The sequence below is a fragment of the Amblyraja radiata genome, chromosome 16 (assembly GCF_010909765.2).
Source record: "Amblyraja radiata isolate CabotCenter1 chromosome 16, sAmbRad1.1.pri, whole genome shotgun sequence".
Taxonomy (NCBI): domain Eukaryota; kingdom Metazoa; phylum Chordata; class Chondrichthyes; order Rajiformes; family Rajidae; genus Amblyraja; species Amblyraja radiata.
The window spans coordinates 15,783,468-15,800,299 of NC_045971.1; the positions used below are offsets into that span (position 1 = coordinate 15,783,468).

At 46.2% G+C, this 16,832-nt stretch overlaps 1 protein-coding gene across 1 annotated transcript in view; it reads left to right on the forward strand.

Annotated features, from left to right (window-relative positions):
* The first annotated feature begins 3,067 nt into the window (after nucleotides 1–3,067).
* Nucleotides 3,068–16,832, forward strand: part of LOC116981959 (soluble guanylate cyclase 88E-like) — a 28,176-nt gene continuing 14,411 nt past the window's right edge. Inside the window, exons 1-9 of the mRNA XM_033035209.1 lie at nucleotides 3,068–3,765; nucleotides 5,682–5,822; nucleotides 6,557–6,696; nucleotides 9,801–9,935; nucleotides 11,316–11,439; nucleotides 12,017–12,136; nucleotides 13,888–13,972; nucleotides 14,490–14,576; nucleotides 16,247–16,364. Of these exons, the coding sequence (XP_032891100.1) occupies nucleotides 3,643–3,765; nucleotides 5,682–5,822; nucleotides 6,557–6,696; nucleotides 9,801–9,935; nucleotides 11,316–11,439; nucleotides 12,017–12,136; nucleotides 13,888–13,972; nucleotides 14,490–14,576; nucleotides 16,247–16,364 (1,073 nt within the window). The 5' untranslated portion in view covers nucleotides 3,068–3,642. The remainder of the gene's footprint in view (nucleotides 3,766–5,681; nucleotides 5,823–6,556; nucleotides 6,697–9,800; nucleotides 9,936–11,315; nucleotides 11,440–12,016; nucleotides 12,137–13,887; nucleotides 13,973–14,489; nucleotides 14,577–16,246; nucleotides 16,365–16,832) is intronic.

Consider the following 16,832-nt stretch of genomic DNA (forward strand, 5'->3'; position numbering starts at 1 on the left):
TTGATGACCTCGAAAAGATCATCCACACATTTATCTCCTCCCGCCTAGATTACTGCAACTCTCTTTATACTGGCATCAGCCAATCTTCCCTGTCCCGCCTGCAACTGGTCCAAAACGCCGCAGCGAGACTCCTGACGGGCACCCGAAAAAGGGACCACATCACCCCGATCCTGGCCTCTCTCCACTGGCTCCCTGTGCGGTTCCGTATACATTTCAAGACCCTCCTCTATGCCTACAAAGCCCTCAATGGGCTTGCCCCCTCCTACATTAAAAGTCTTCTCACCCACCATTCCACCTCCAGGTCCCTCAGATCGGCCAACGTGGGGCTGCTGAATATCCCGCGGTCTAGGCATAAGCTTAGGGGCGACCGCACCTTTGCGGTTGCAGCTCCTAGACTGTGAAACAGCGTCCCCCTTCCCATCAGAACTGCCCCCTCCATTGACTCCTTTAAGTCAAGACTAAAAACTTATCTATACTCCCAAGCCTTTCCTGACGTCCACTGAGCGAGGGCTATATGTATGTAGTTTGTTTGTTTATACTATTCTTATAACAAATGTAAAGCACTGGCCAACGAGAGTTGTTTTTTAAATGTGCTATATAAATAAATGTGACTTGACATGGAAACAGGTCCTTCGGCCGACTGAGTCCACGACAACCAACGATCACCCATACACTAGTTCTACCTCACACATTAGTGCAAATTTACTAAATCTAAGTAACATACAAATCTGCACATCTTTGGATTGTGGGAGGAAAGCAGAGCACCCAGAGAAAATGCATGTGGTCTCAGGGAGAGAGTACAAACTCCATACAGATAGCACCCATAGTCAGGGTTGAACCCAAGACTCTGGTGCTGTAAGGAAGCAACTCTACCACTGCACCACTGTGCCATCCTGCTAATACAGATAATGAGGTCTGGGGTAGGTACGAGGGGCCAGGTGGCTTACTCCTGCTTCTATTGTTTTATGTTCTTTTTGAGAAGGCCCAGATAAACACATCACTCAATAGATAATATAATGAACAAACATTGAAGTTCAATACATTTAAAAAAAAATAATTAGGTGGAAATGTCAAACAGTAGAGGACATAACTTAATGTGTCAGAGGAAGAAAGTTTAAACAAGATGTGTGGGGCAAGTCTTTTAAACAGAGGGCCGTGGGTGCCTGAAACATGCTGCCAGGGGTGGTGGCAGAAACAGATATGATAGTAATGTCAAATAAGCTTTTAGATAGGTACATGAATATTCAAGGAATGGAGGGATATGGATCATGTGCAAGCAGAGGAGATTAGTTTAACAAGGCATGATATTCAGCAAAAACATTGTTGGCCAAAGGGTTTGGTCCTGTGCTGTGCTGATCTATGTTCTGTGTTCTATGGCCATGAGGCAATTTTTCATGGCAGGAGATGCCTCAGCACAGCATTGGTCATATCTGTCCATCCCCTCTCCGAGAAGCACATTTGTATGGACAGGGTGTACATATTGTGCACTTCCACAACTCAGGGAGAGCCAATGTGACAAAGGTTTCTTACTTTTACACCACATGATTGGAGCACCTTTCCCTGGCAGTAAAGGCCAACCAAACTCAGATTCTGATCAATTGCATACAATATTTTTCTGCTTCATATACTAGGATCCCCCCGATCCCCATTACACTGCAACATTTCATTTTCATTGCTCTACTTAAATAATAATTTGCTTTTACAATGTCCTACCAATGAAAATAACTTCACATTTCTAACATGATGCTTCCTCCACTGCTTTTTTTACTGCTTGCTTAAACAGCCTGCAAAGTGTACACATGTGTTGTGACCCCCCTCCCCCCCCCCCCCCACACACACAACTTGTTCATAGAACATAGGAAAAACAGCACAGAAACAGCCCCTTCAACCCACAAGGTATGTGCCAAGAGTCAAAAGTGTCATAGATACAAGAAACAAAACAATGAAGTTATTCCTTGCTGCAGCTTTATCGTAGCTGCAGTAATACCAAAACCTTCACATGCTTCCTGTAATGGGATAATCAGAACTGCATGCAATACTCCAAATGTGGTCTAACTGAAGTTTTATAAAGCTGCAACATCGCTTCCTGACTCTTATACTTAATGCCGACTGATGGCAGAGACATGCATATCATGTACCTTCTTAACCACTCTATCTACTTGTGACCCTTACAGAAGCTGTTTAAAAACTTCAGGAGATGGTTTTCAGGCTCCTGTACCTTCTTCCCAATTATAACATCGAGATGAGAGTGTAGCAAGAGTAACGTTGGTATTTAATGATATTGGCCGCCCTTTTGAAGCAGCATTTCCAGTAGATTACTCTGATGGTGTAAAAGCCAATACATGACAGACCGGGCAATGTCCACCATTCTCTGCATCTGCCTTTGTTTCTGGGGATTTGAGTTACTGAACCAGACTCTGTTGTAACTTATCAGTATAGCCTCTATCATACACCTGTAGAAGTTCGATAGAGTATTTGGCAACATGCTGAATGTCCTCAATCTTCGAGGAAAGTAGAGGCATTTTCTTTGTGACCGCATCAATGTACTGGGCCCAGGACAGACCCTCAACGATATGCAAGCTCAGGAACTTCAATTTGTTGACTCTCTCCACTGCTGACTCGTCAATAAAGACAGTTTCACGGATCATCTGCTTTCCCTTGTTAAAGTCAACAATCACTCCTTACAATCAATGCTAACATTGAGAGCAAGTTTGCTGTTATGGCACCTTCTTAGACCCCCCTCCGTCATGGCTGACCATGGGTGGCTCCAGGGTTGGAGGACGCTAGTGCGTGACTTTGTTTAACGTGGGGAGACTGGTGCATAGACAGTCACCACACGGTCCTTGACAGATCTGGGTCAGGGTTCAGTGGCATGGAGGCCAAGACGACCGGAGGCCCTTTTCTGCTGCAGCCTTCATCCGCCTCCCCAGCCGTTGTGATGCTCCACTAAGGTCAGCCATCGTCCTCCGCCTGTTCCACTGTTGAGGTCTTGGTTGGATAGCTCTTTGTCAGAGTCCTCCCCCTCGACCTTACCGCCATGGGTGGCCCTACCAGGAGCATAGCTCCAGACGGCATCGCTCTCAGGATCTCTGGACCACACAAGCTTCTCCACCACGACAAGGAGACAATCCACAAAGAAGATGGCACCATTCAACCTGATTAACAATCTCCCTCCTGTATTCTCACTCATCGTTACCCATAGTCATCTGGCAGTACTGCAGTGCCAATTCCATAGGCAGAGTCAGTGGGCTGTGAGTTGAGGATCCTTTGAGAAAGGATGATCCCTGTGGTGTGATTGCACTCTGATGGTGACTCGAGTTCACTAGTTTCAATGTCAGACTGGCTGGGTATGGAGACCCAGAACAGGAGTGAGTGAATGAGGTCAAGGATGATGCTGCCTGATGTTCTCTGACAAAAGAGTGACCATATGGTATTGAAAGTTGCCCCTCAAATCCGGTCTGTTTATGTCAGCTGCCAGCACAACTACACCAAGTCAAAGTGCAATCCCACAGCACTCAGTGCAATCAGAGACCCACAGAGAGGAAGGAAGGTGGAAAGATCAATTGGCAAGACTGCTGTGCTGTTGTGGAGGCCTGCCAGGGAGACCACTGCTACTGCCTCTCAACCTTGTATGCCGTGCCCATGATGTATGGGCTGCTGTGTGAGAGTCTGCACAACTTCATCAAGGAATCATATGGAGACGACGTGTGGAAGCTGGTGCGAGAGCAGGCTGACGTCCAGCTTCACTCTTTTGTTACTCACGAGGTAAACTTCACCTAATAACATCTGTTTTGTATCTGTTTATGATTTACTAATTTGTGTACCTGAAAAAAGGTTTCAGGTTCAGAAATAAGTCTTGAATCAATGTAACTGCCAACATTCCTGTTGCAAGCTTCTGCTGCTATTTCATCCATGTCCATGTCCATTCATTAGGGCTAACAATATTTATCTGAGATGTTTATACATAGGAAATGGCAATGGTTAACCCCTGTCATCCAAGTGTGTTGATTATTCTGTCTCCTAACCCTGACCACAACCCAGCCAATGGCTTGCTTTTGATTTCACCTAATCTCATTTTGTTAATCGTTTCTTCTCATATACCTAAATACTTCCTGAACAAATCAGCCAGGGTTGCAGGAACTTGCAACTCAGGATCTCAGGGTCTCTATTACACAGTCCCAGGTGTCTATTCTATTTCCCCTTTGACAGATTTGCGTATAGAATAGAACTAGTGATGGATGATTGCTGATCTGCGTGGATTGTTGGGGCGAAGGGCCTATTTCCACATTGTATGTCTAAACTAAGCTAAACTAAGCTAAAAGCTGGAGTCAGAAACCAAGACCATGAAACCAGAGGACTGTTGTAAAGGAAACTGGATTCAGAGATACCCTCCTTTCCTGGTTTGGTCAATGTGCAGCTGTTGAAATGAAGGGAACAGCCGCGTTTGGAAATGCAATTGTGGCCAGGTTATTGATGTCACATTTGCTCAGCAAATAAATATGGGCAATATAAATATATACCAATCAAGGATAAAGGAGGAAATTTGCGCTTCTTTGTAAATTCCCACATTAGGAGTCAGAAGATCTAGGCAAGGAGATAACCAAGTACTTTGCATTAGCACCCACCAAGGGGAAGGCCGTGGAGAATATGAGACCAGCATGGGGTATACTAATATGTCAGGGCATTTTGAGATCAAGAAGGAGACGGTGTTGGATCGCTTGAAGAGTATTAAGGTGAGTAGGTCCCCCGGGCCAGATGGGATGGAATCGCAGTTCTTGAAAGAGGTAAGGTAGAAGTGAAAAGTTGAAAAAAAGGTATCGAATAAGGAGAGAAGAGAAGGAGTAAAATGTAAAGCCAGAGGGAGGGTTATAGGGGGAAGAGGACAGGGGAAGGGGAAATGAGGGGAATAAAAGGGAAATTAGGAACTTGGGGATGGGATGTGGGTGAATATGCATGTGTGAAGGAAGGGTAAAGAGATGGACAATATTGGGAGAAATAGGTGCACACCAAGGGGGGAGAGGGGAGGCACAGGAAAGAGAGGGGTCGTAAGGGGGGTTCTTCATAAAATTGGAGACTTCAATGTTCATACAATTAGCTTATAAGCTACCTGTGGAATATAAGGTGCTGTTCCTCCAATGTATATGCGGCCTCATTCTGCCAATGGTGGAGGCCAAGGACACAAAGGTCGTTCTGGGAATGGGAAGGAGGGTTAAAATGCTTTGCAACTGGGAGAGCGAGCAGGTCTGAGTGAGTAGAGTGAAGTGGTGCATTTGGACTCTCTGCCAGTGGAGATGAGGCCTTTTGCATGGAGCATTACACACCTTGCCCACCTGGGAGTGCCATTGTCCCACTTGGAAGACTTGGCTGGCGAACTGGCAGGACCTGGAGATGAAAGTCTTTCAGTCATTGGTCAGGTTTTCACCAGGTGCTTTCCTACCTGGGCTGGGCACTGATCATAGTGTCATTCAGCGCAGAAAAAGACCTTTGGCCCATCTCGTCCATAACCAAGATGCCCCATGTAAACTAGCCCCATTTGCCCACATTGTACCCATATCCCTTGAAACCTATCATATCCATGTACCCGTCCAAATGTATTTTAAATGTTGTTATTGTACCTGCCTCAACTACGTCTGGTTACTTCCTGCTGGCATTTGATTTGTATCTGACCTTCTGGCCACCAGGTCTACCAGGAGAGTGTCATTCCACGCATTGCCATGGCTGCTAGCGGCGTCACCGGCACCCCCTACAATGATCTGATGAACTCCTGGGGTGTCTACTTCCTGGGATTTGTGGGGAAGTATGGATATGACCGGATCCTGAAGGTGAGAGCTCATTTCAACAAAGGTCAACGTCTGTTGACAAGGGCACAGACCTCAGGATCTTCTATGTTTCAATCTGGTCCCACAACACTCTTCTAAACTCCAACGGACACATAGAGTCACGGAAGCACAGGACTGTGGGCCAAACTCGTCCATGCCTAGTTAGTGCCCATGCAAACCAGTTCCATTCCTCTGCATTTGGTCCATATCGCCATTCATCTTTCCTATCCAAATGCCAGTCCAAATGTCTTTTAAATGTTTTAATTGTAACCAGATCTACAGCCTATTCTGTCTGTTTGCTCCATCTGGGAGAAATTGTTACCCTTTTGGACCCTTCTAAATCTTTTCTCACGTTACATCGTTACCCTCTGGTTTTGGACTCCCCTCCCTGGGAAAAAGACTGTGTCCATCCACCTGCTGTATGCCCTTCATGATTTTATAGACCTCTCTAAGGTCATCCCTCATCATGTTAATAATAATGTCATCCAAATCGTTAATGTAGATGACAAACAACATTCGACCCAACACCAATCGCTGTGGGACACCACTGGTTCTAGGTGTCCAATCTGAACAACAATCTTCCATTACCACCCTCTGAATCTTTGAACCAAGATAATGGCAGTAAAATTAAAGTAACCTGGATATAATCTATTGATATTTCCTCCATGCAGCATTGTGTTCATCCTACTCTGTGCTGAGTTATTTTTCTCACTGAAGTCTCTCTACCTCCCTCCTAGGTTCTGGGCAGACATGTGCGTGACTTTGTAAATGGCTTAGATAATCTACATGAGTACCTGCGCTTCAGTTATCCCAAGGTCCAGCCCCCAACTTTCTTTTGCCAGGAGGAGTCGGCTACGGGAGTTACCCTTCATTACAGGTACCAGAAACAAAGACCTTCAGAAAGCAATGCATAAACAGGTGCCTGGGGCAGAAGGAGTCAGATTGGGTAGAATGCTGGGGGCAGGAAGAGGGGACCAATTTGCAGAGATCTTCACTATGTATCAAGTAGGCCTGATATGGAGCATCCAGAATGTGGAGAGTGTAGGAGACGGTACATGTAGTGAGCTGGTCACTCACAGGTACAGAACGAGAGGAGCTTGATCCAGCCAAATGTGAGGGGATGCATTTTGTGAATACTAATGAGGCATGCTTCCTGAATGGTAAAGTCCTAAGGAGTATTAAGGATCAGAGGGACATTGGCTACAAGTTCAGATCCTTAAGGTAGCAACGCAGATAGATAATCTGGTTCAGAAGGCCAATAGGATACTGGCCTTCAGCTGCAAGAAGTTATGTTGCAATTGAAGTAGCACTTTGGTGAGACTGCACGTGGGACATTGTGTCCAGTCTTGGTCTCTTCAGAAAAGATGTACCTGCCACAGAGGGAGTAGAACGAGGATTCGCTGGACTGGTTCTTGTGATGGCACATTTACTGTGCGATGAGAGATTGAGTAGACTGGTATTGTATTCCCTGGAGTTTAGAAGAATCAGAGGTGATTTAACTGTGGAGGCTTGGTGTGCTCAATGCAGGGAAGATGTTCCCCTCAGTTGACCAGAGGTCATATGTCAGGATGTAGTTGACCATTTAGGACTGAGATACGGAGAAAGTTCTTCACCGAGGTGATGAAATGTGGGATCCTCCATTGCGGAGGGGTATTGAGACTCAGTGACTGAGTTGATTAAAAACAGATGCAGAGATTTCTGGTCATTAAAGGATGTAAGAAATATGGGGATAGGACAGGAAAATGGCATCAAGTGGGAAGAGCAGCCATAATCTCGGCAAATGGCGGAGTAGGATCTAAGGTTGGATGGCTGCTGCTCACTCCTGATGTTAATAGAAACCTTGCTGGCTCAAAGATAAAACTTTTGAAGAGGTGGCTAAGCAACAGCACAACCATAGCAGGTAACACCAGCATGAATACCCCACCTTCAATGGAACGGTACACAATTAAAGCTGTATTCAGCAGCCAGACCCTGGGATAGATCTGAGGCAGATTGTGAATACAAATGGAACACTTTTGGCAACGTTTGGGGCATTTATGCTTTGTGGTGCCTCCTTGGAGTGTCTGCTCAGTGAGATGGAGCTGAATTGCAAGCAGTGTTTGATGTTGTCAGGGCAATGGAGAGAGCAGTCAAACAAGCCATGTATTGAAGCATTGTTCACCTTCCACTTTCCGTTTCCCAGTGCTCTTGTTTCCTGGTGAAGTCCTCGCACATTTTTTTTGAAAACAGGCCCAGTCTGTTTAATCTCCCCTCAAGCACCATAACAATCTTCAAATAATATTATTCTGAATTTTCTCTGCACTCTTTCTCTTTCACTAATATATCCTTCCTGAGGTAGGGAGACCATTCCTATACAGACCACTCGGTGCAGTCTCACCAGGGCTCCATATAATTGGAACAAGTTGTCTTGAGACTAATACTCAAATACTCTCATAATAGAGGCAAATGAACCATGTGCCTTTTCTAAGTGCTTGCTGAACAACATGTTAAATGTGAAGGGATGTTCAGTCTGAAGAAAGGTTTCGGCCCGAAACGTTGCCTATTTCCTTCGCTCCATAGATGCTGCCTCACCCGCTGAGTTTCTCCAGTATTTTTGTCTACCAACATGTTAAACATAGAAACATAGAAAATAGGTGCAGGAGTAGGCCCTCTTAAATATAGCCAATGAACTGGCCTCAACTACCTTCTGTGGCAGAGAATTCCACAGATTCACCACTCTCTGTGTAAAAAATGATTTTCTCATCTTTCATTTATTTTTTAACTTTCATTTGTTTATATTCAAGGACATCCAGATTCCTCGACACATCATCATTTTTCAACCTCGTAAAATAAATAGAAACGCACTACTGTTAAAATGGTGCGAGGTTGAACATTTTAAACAGTAGTGTGTTTCCATTTCTTTTACCAAAATAGATGCTCTCTTGTTTATCATGATGGGACAGCATCTACTAAAGACTTCCTCATTCACTTTGTTTATCTATATTACCCAAATCTTTTCTGTATCTTCTTCACAACCCATACTGCATTGGATTTATCACACCTGATTGCCTCATGATCATCCAATATAAATGGCTAGAATCCCAACACTGATTCCTGAGGTGTCCCACTGGTCACAACCTCTCAACCGAAAAGTCACTTGTTTATTGCTACTCTGCCTTTTGCCCATTAACCAACCTTCAGTCTACTTCATTGTACCACTCCCAATACTGTGTGCTTTAGTTTTATTCAGTGCCATGTTCCTGAAAGTTTACTTGCAGCATCAACTGCTTCTCGAGAGGGAGGGGGAGAGATGGGACGAAGAGGCAGTGGATGAGATGACAGAGGGAAGGATGGAGAGAAAGACAAAGTTGAGATAAAGTTTTCAGAACATTATAGGAAGTAATAGCTAAATGTAATGAATGTATTTTTGTTGATAAGGAAATGTGGACCAGAGAATAGAGTTGAAAAACTTGAGGTGGACCTTTCAGGAGTGATCTTTGGTAACTCTTCCTTGTGTAAAAGGGTACCCTTTAGGTCTGTAATTCTCTTCTGCACATTGCAAGTTTATGCTAGTTCATTGGGTAAAATAAAATGTAGATTTAAATTAAATTACATTATTAGATTTGTGCTTACTGAGAATATTCGCGAATTATGCAGAAATTTGAGGGTGGGTGAAGAGTTACCCATGATCTCCTCGAAGTGGAATGTGTTCTAACTGTAATGGACTAATCTAAATGGACTAATGAACTTACATTTTGCTCATGGAATAAATTACTTGCAGTATTTGTTTGACCCTGAAGTCATTAGACAATAGACAATAGGCGCAGGAGTAGGCCATTCGGCCCTTCGAGCCAGTACCGCCATTCAATGTGATCATGGCTGATCATTATATGTTTATTATAAGTCATGATCGAATTTTGCTCGGTGGGTATCTGATCTTTCCAGAGTGGGTAATAATGTGTTTAATCCCGATCCTGGGTGCTTTCTGTTTGTTGTGAACAGGAGTAAACGGAAAGGTTATCTTCACTATGCCATGGGCCAACTGCAGCAAATGGGTCAACAGTTCTATGACACGGATATTCACGTCGTGGTGCTGTCGGAGCAGTTAGTGGGTGATTACTCGCACGTTATCATGAGGTAAGAGGTACCTGTTGAACTGGAGACCCTCACTGTCAGAAATTATCAGAAGAAGTCTTACTGGCTTCCTAATTCGGAGTAAAAGTTTTAAAACATTGCATGTGAGTAATTGTACATTAGGGGTAAAAAAACTGAAAATGCTGACACGAAACATGAACTTCCACTACACCTTATTCACATTATTCCCGTTAACATGTATCAGTACAGTGTGAATGGCTCGATTGTAATCACGTATTGTCTTTCTGCTGACTGCTTAGCATGCAACAAAGGATTTTCACTGTACCTCATTACACATGACAATAAACTAAACTAAACCAAACTGTTTCTTGACCTCAGATGATGGACCTGAGGATTCTAAATCTAAAGGACAGAGACTTAACAGGAAAGGAGAGAGATAGAAGAGGGACCTCAGAGGCAACATCTTAAAGATATCGGAGTCAGGGGATATGGGGTGAAGGCAGGAACGGGGCACTGATTGGGGATGATCAGTCATGATCACATTGAATGGTGGTGCTGGCTCGTAGGGCCGAATGGCCTACTCCTGCACCTATTGTCTATTGTCTATTTTCATTCAGAGGAAGCTATAGAAGCAGATACAATTATGACTTTTAAAAGACATTTAGACAATTATGTGGATAGGAACAGTTTAATAATAATAATAATGGATGGGATTTATATAGCGCCTTTCTAATACTCAAGGCGCTTTACATCGCATTATTCATTCACTCCTCAGTCACACTCGGTGGTGGTAATCTACTTCTGTAGCCACAGCTGCCCTGGGGCAGACTGACGGAAGCGTGGCTGCCAATCTGCGCCTACGGCCCCTCCGACCACCACCAATCACTCACACACATTCACACACATTCACACACAGGCAAAGGTGGGTGAAGTGTCTTGCCCAAGGACACAACGACAGTATGCACTCCAAGCGGGATTCGAACCGGCTACCTTCCGGTTGCCAGCCGAACACTTAGCCCATTGTGCCATCTGTCGTCCCGATTAGAGGGCTGCGGGTCAAATGCAGGGAAATGGGACTATCCTGGTTGGCATGGATAGGTGGACCAAAGAGCTTGTTTTCATGCTGCATTACTCTGACTCTATCTCTCTCCCTCCCTCTCTCCCTTTCCCTGTCTCACTTTTCATCTATCTCTTCCCCCTCTCTCTTTCTGCTCATTTTCGTTCTCTTTCTCTGTCTCTCATCCCTGTGACCACCCCTATCCATTGCCCGCTGCTCTTTCCTGCCCTTCGCTCCATCAAGTTTCCCTTGTTATTGCTCTTCCTTATCCTGATCCTTTTGCAGTTTCCTACTAACGTCTACAAGCCCCATTGCTCTGGTTTTGGCTCTTACGTTCTTTGACTGATTTTCATTCCACACGCAAGGTTGAACTTTGATAACTCGGCCTATCGCTACAGTCAGAAGGAGGACACCGATGACCAGGAGATGCTGCCGTTCACCAGTGACTTCTTCTTCGAAGTCTTCCCATTTAACATTGTCTTCAGGCAGGCAAGTTTGTGTCTCCCTACTGTGGCACAGTCCGCGTATTAGTTCCCCATATGACATCAGCACCTCATTCTCCCGTTCCTCTCCTCTCTCCTTGCCAACTCTCTCCCTGCCATCTCTCTCTGCCAACCACACTCATAGGCACAGAAACAAGCCCTTCGGCCCACCATTCCACGTCAGCCATTATGTACCCATCTATACTAATTCCATTTACTAGCACTTGCTCCATAGCCTTCTATGTCCTGGTGATTCATATGCGTGTCGAAATGCTTCCTACATTTTGTGAGTCTCTACCTCCACCACTCAATCAGGCAGTGCATCCAGATTCCAACCACCCACTGGATGACAAAGATCCTCCTCAGACCACTTATCTGTCCCCCTCCCTTTCTCTTCCCTCCTCTCCCTCCCTCTCCCCTACCCTTTCTATTCTCCCACTCCCTCCCTATCCCTTTCCCTCTCTCTCCTGCTCGCCTTCCCCTCTCTCCCCCTCCCTTTCTCCCACTGCCTTGCATGGTGTTGGTCGGACACACTGTTCTGCTTCACTTCATAACTCACGGTGTTTCCACTGTCTTTCCCCCAGGACATGGTGGTCCACAACATGGGCTCAGGCTTGGCCACCGTCTTCCCAGGCCTGGACGGCAAGCTGATCACCGACACCTTCCTACTGGCCCGTCCCTTGGTCGAGTTTACGTGGAACATGGTGAGGAGGCGCTTAGTGGTGTGTCGCGGCGCTGGGGTGTCGTGGCGCTGGGGTGTGTGGGGGGGGGGGCAGAGCTTTAGTCCATCTCCTCCATCACTCTACTCACATTGCCTGAAGCAGCCGGCAATTTCCAGATCACAGGCCACAGGGCTCCCTGAGTGCGAAATGAGAACATTCACTTGTTCATGGACACCCCACCAAGCCCTTCCCACTCACACCTCCCACTGATCCCACACTTATCACCCACTGCCACCTGCCACTAACCCAACATTGACCACTCACTGATGCCCCCTACGGGCCCAACACTGACCACACTCAGACCATCCACTGACACCCCCAACTGATCTCACAATGACACGCACTGACACCGTTCACCGAACCTCACCACTAACCCTTCTCACAATCCACACTCACTGCAAATCTTTCACACTCACTCCCAGTCCAGACACACTTGCACACTAGCAACAAAATGCTGGAGTAACTCAGCGGGTGAGGAATGGGCGACGTTTCGGGTCGAGACCCTTCTTCAGACTGAACTCTGAAGGGTCTCGACCCGAAACGCCGCCCATTCCTTGTCACCAGAGGTGCTGCCTCACCCGCTGAGTTACTCCAGCATTTTGTGTCTACCTTCGATTTAAACCCAGCATCTGCAGTTCTTTCTTACACAATTGCACACTTGCACACTTGTACACTCTGCACTCAGTGCATTCTCCACACTCACTCCAACACTCTTCCACTCTCATTCACTCCACCGTTCCACACATACGCCCATACTCACTCACGGCAATACCCCTCACTCACTACAACATTCCACACTCACTCCAAAACACACACTCACTCCGTCATTCATACTCATTGCAATTCTTTCACACTCACTCCAACGCTCCACACACACCTCCATATTCACTATAACATTCCAAACTCCCGACCACACTCTCTCATCAATGCAACATTTCCACACACAGGGCAGCACTTTCACACTCCTGCGCTCACCGGAACATTATCACACTCACTGAAACACATGCACCCTTACACAGCACTGTCACACTCCAACACTCCTACACTCACAGATATACTCCATCCTCAGGACTATCTCCCTCAGTTGAACAGACCTGCCTGGGTTATCCACTAATTCCCATGACACTACATTTTACACATCGGCACAACGAGCCCTGTCCTCAATCTTCACTGAAGACTTTTTATGTGGGAAGAGCTCTGAGCTCATTAGCACTTGGAGAAGTTCCTACTCCACAGTAATTCCGCAGACAGACTGCAAATGTTCATGGGGAGGAGATGATATCCTTGGATTATTCTTGTTTGCAAACTTTCATCATGGATTCTTCATCTCCAGCTGGCTTTCCCAACCAAGTTCCCGTGGTCTCCTGCAGCATACTGGGAAGGATTTTTTGTAAATGTTGTCAACCAGATGTTAAATGTACGGTTTCATGAATGTTCTGGACAAAGACCTTTTTGAAAGTTTGCTACAAATCCCAAATCTCCCTCATCTATTTTGTAAGGTATATCTTCCAAAAACACCAGATGATCAGTCAAAGACAATTACTCTCTCATAGATCCACACTGACTCTGATAATCACATGATAACTATAATTGTCAGATATCAGTGAGAAATGCACTCGCAGGTCAAAATCCATGAGATGCATTTGATGCATTTCCCATATGGTTGATGGTGGAAAATTATGCCTTTGAGGAGAACAGACATCAATGAATGAATCTCGCACTTCCTGTTTCAGATCATATCTCATCCAAATAACCTGTTTGAGATCATCTCCAAAGAACCCGTGAAAAGAGAGCGGAACCTCCATAACCGAGTGCAGAGTGAGTGAGGGAGAGGGGGGGGGGGGGGGGATAGCACAGGTGGGAGGAAGGGTGGTGATGGAATTCAGGTTGATGGCAGTGAGGAAAATTATACATCGAGTAAAGAGAGAGGAGAGAAAGCGGTGGGGGGCGAGAACATTAAGTGTAGAGGGAGGAGGGAGGATTGAAGGTGAGCACGTTGAATGTGGAGGGAGGAGGGAAGGCACAGGGGGAGAATACATTAAGTGCGGAGGGAGGATTGAGAGAGGGGGCACGACCAGAGTGGTAGGAGGGCTGATGGGGAGAGTACATTATGTGTGGAGGGAGAAGGGAGGGTTGAGGGAGAGCACATTGAATGTGGAAAGGGGAGGGAGAGCAGAAGGGGAGAGCACATCAGTGAGGAGGGAGGGCTGAGGAGAAGTAGACCGAGTGAGGAGTGAATGTGGCCGAGGGACAAACTTGGTCTTGGATGAACATTAAGGGGCATAATTCACTGAACTCTGATTCTCAAGTCCTCATCGTCTCGTTCTACCTGCAGATGTTGATTACGACAATGCAAACCGTGCAAGAGACGTCAGCATATTGCTCATGGCCTTCCAGTCCGTAGTTGGAGATGATTATGAAGGTGAACTGGATTGTAAATCTTTGGTACATGGCTGTTGCCTGGTTTTGGTCAAGTACTATGTGTTTGACATGGACAGCACAGGTGAAGGCTGAATGTGGAAGGGCTGTAGTTTCCACATCCGGCCATGGTAGAAGGGGGTTATTGTGGCTGAAAGAACCTGTGGTGGTCTGCAGTGATCTGTGCTGGGATATCTGTTCTTTGTAATATATATATAATTGACTTGGACATAAATGTAGATGGGTTGGTTAGTAAGTTTGCAGATGACACCGACATTTGTGGAGAGGTGGAGAACGAGGCAGGCTATCAAAGAATGCATCAGGATTTAGATCAGTTAGGGATAAGGGTGTAGAAATGGCAGGTGGAGTCTAATCCGAGCAAGTGTGAGAGGTCGAATGGAAGGGGAAAGTATATAGTTAATGGCAAGACCCTTAACAGCATTTATGGCCACCAGTGGCGTCCTTGTGGAGACACAGCTACTCCTGTGGCCTCATATCATTTTGATTGTTGACATCCAAAATGCAGTAGCCAGTGACACCCTCTCCAAAATACAATACAATACAATACAATTCAATTCAATTCAATTTATTGTCATTTGGACCCCTTGAGGTCCAAACGAAATGTCGTTTCTGCAGCCATACATTACAAACAAATAGACCCAAGACACAACATAATTTACATAAACATCCATCACATTGCTGTGATGGAAGGCCAAAAAAACTTATCTCTCCACTGCACTCTCCCCCCCGATGTCAGAGTCAAAGTCAAAGTCAAAGCCCCCGGCGGGCGATGGCGAATTGTCCCGCAGCCATTAAAGCCACGCCGGGTGATGCAAGGTCGCACACCGAGTCTTGGTGTTAGAGCTCCCAGCGTGCGCTCGCAGAGACCCGCAGCCATTCCAAGCCACGCGGGGCGGTGCTGTAAGGCCCCGCTCCAGGAGCTCTTCAACCCCGCAACTCGGGCGGGAGAAGTCGCCGTTGCGGAAGCCCTGAAAAGCGGTCTCCCTCCAGGGACCCGCGGGCTCCCGGTGCCGCCGTCCGCCAAACCCGCAGTTGCAGCCTCCGAACTCCGGGAGTCGGGTCGCAGCAGCGTCCAACACAGCTCCACCCGCTCTGGACTCGGCCAGCTCCGCGACGGTGAGGTGAGTGTCGGCACCACAGCCCCCGGTCTTCCTGTTGGAGGCCGCTCCTCGTTGGTCTACAAGGCCTGAATAAAGGCAATGGAAAAGCATATTTACACATAGAAGATAGAGGGCTGTGGTGGAAGGGTGTTATTCTAGCCAAACGTCTGTGACAGTAATGTACAGAGGGATCTCTGCATCCATTGCTCTCTCAAATGGGAACACAATTAGATAGAGTGGTAAAGTCAGTGTATGGTATACTTGCCTTCATTGGTGTCTGCCAGAGTAATCTTGAGAAGCAAATACAATTATGACTTTTAAAAGACATTTGGTCAGATATATGGATAGGTAAGGTTTGGAGGGCTGTGACTTTTAATGCAATGAGCTTATACCAGTTTCAGTGGGGCAACTGAAGAGAAACCAATTGCAGGATGACGGGGAGAATGTGGCCAGTCCAGACGGTAGTTCTACCAAGGAGCGGATGCAATGTGATGGATCACTCTGTGATTTCAAATGTCTAAGCGCACACTGTCATGCTTCTGCCCTGTTGCAGATGGACACAGTTTGAGCAGAGTGGATGCTGGAGGAGATGGCAGTTGCTGCCTTCGGTTGAAGGGGCAGATGCGATACATGCCAGAATGGGAGTCCATCATCTTCCTGGGAACTCCTGTGTAAGATACATTACAATTGCTTGAAGGATGTTGTGGTTGAGCAAGTCTAAATGATTGAAAGATTGGGTTGGTCTATCGTTCAGCAGGTGAAGATGCTGCCTCACTATGCCAGAGAGCTGGGCTCATTCACAGGGTGGTCAATCTGTGGAATTCGTTGCCACAGAGGGCTGTGGAGGCAAAGCCAGTGGATATATTTAAGGCAGAGATAGATAGATTCTTGATTAGTACGGGTGTCAGAGGTTATGTGGTGAAGACAGGAGAATGGGGTTAGGAAGAAGAGATAGATCTGCCATGATTGAATGGCGGAGTAGACTTGATGGGCCGAATGGCCTAATTCTACTCCTATCACGTGATATGATCCTAATCTTCTGCCCATTTTTCCTGTGACCATGTGGGACGTCTCCTGCGCTTTGGTTTCCCCCCCACATCCCAAAGATGTGCAGATTAGAAGATTAATTGGCTGCTGTA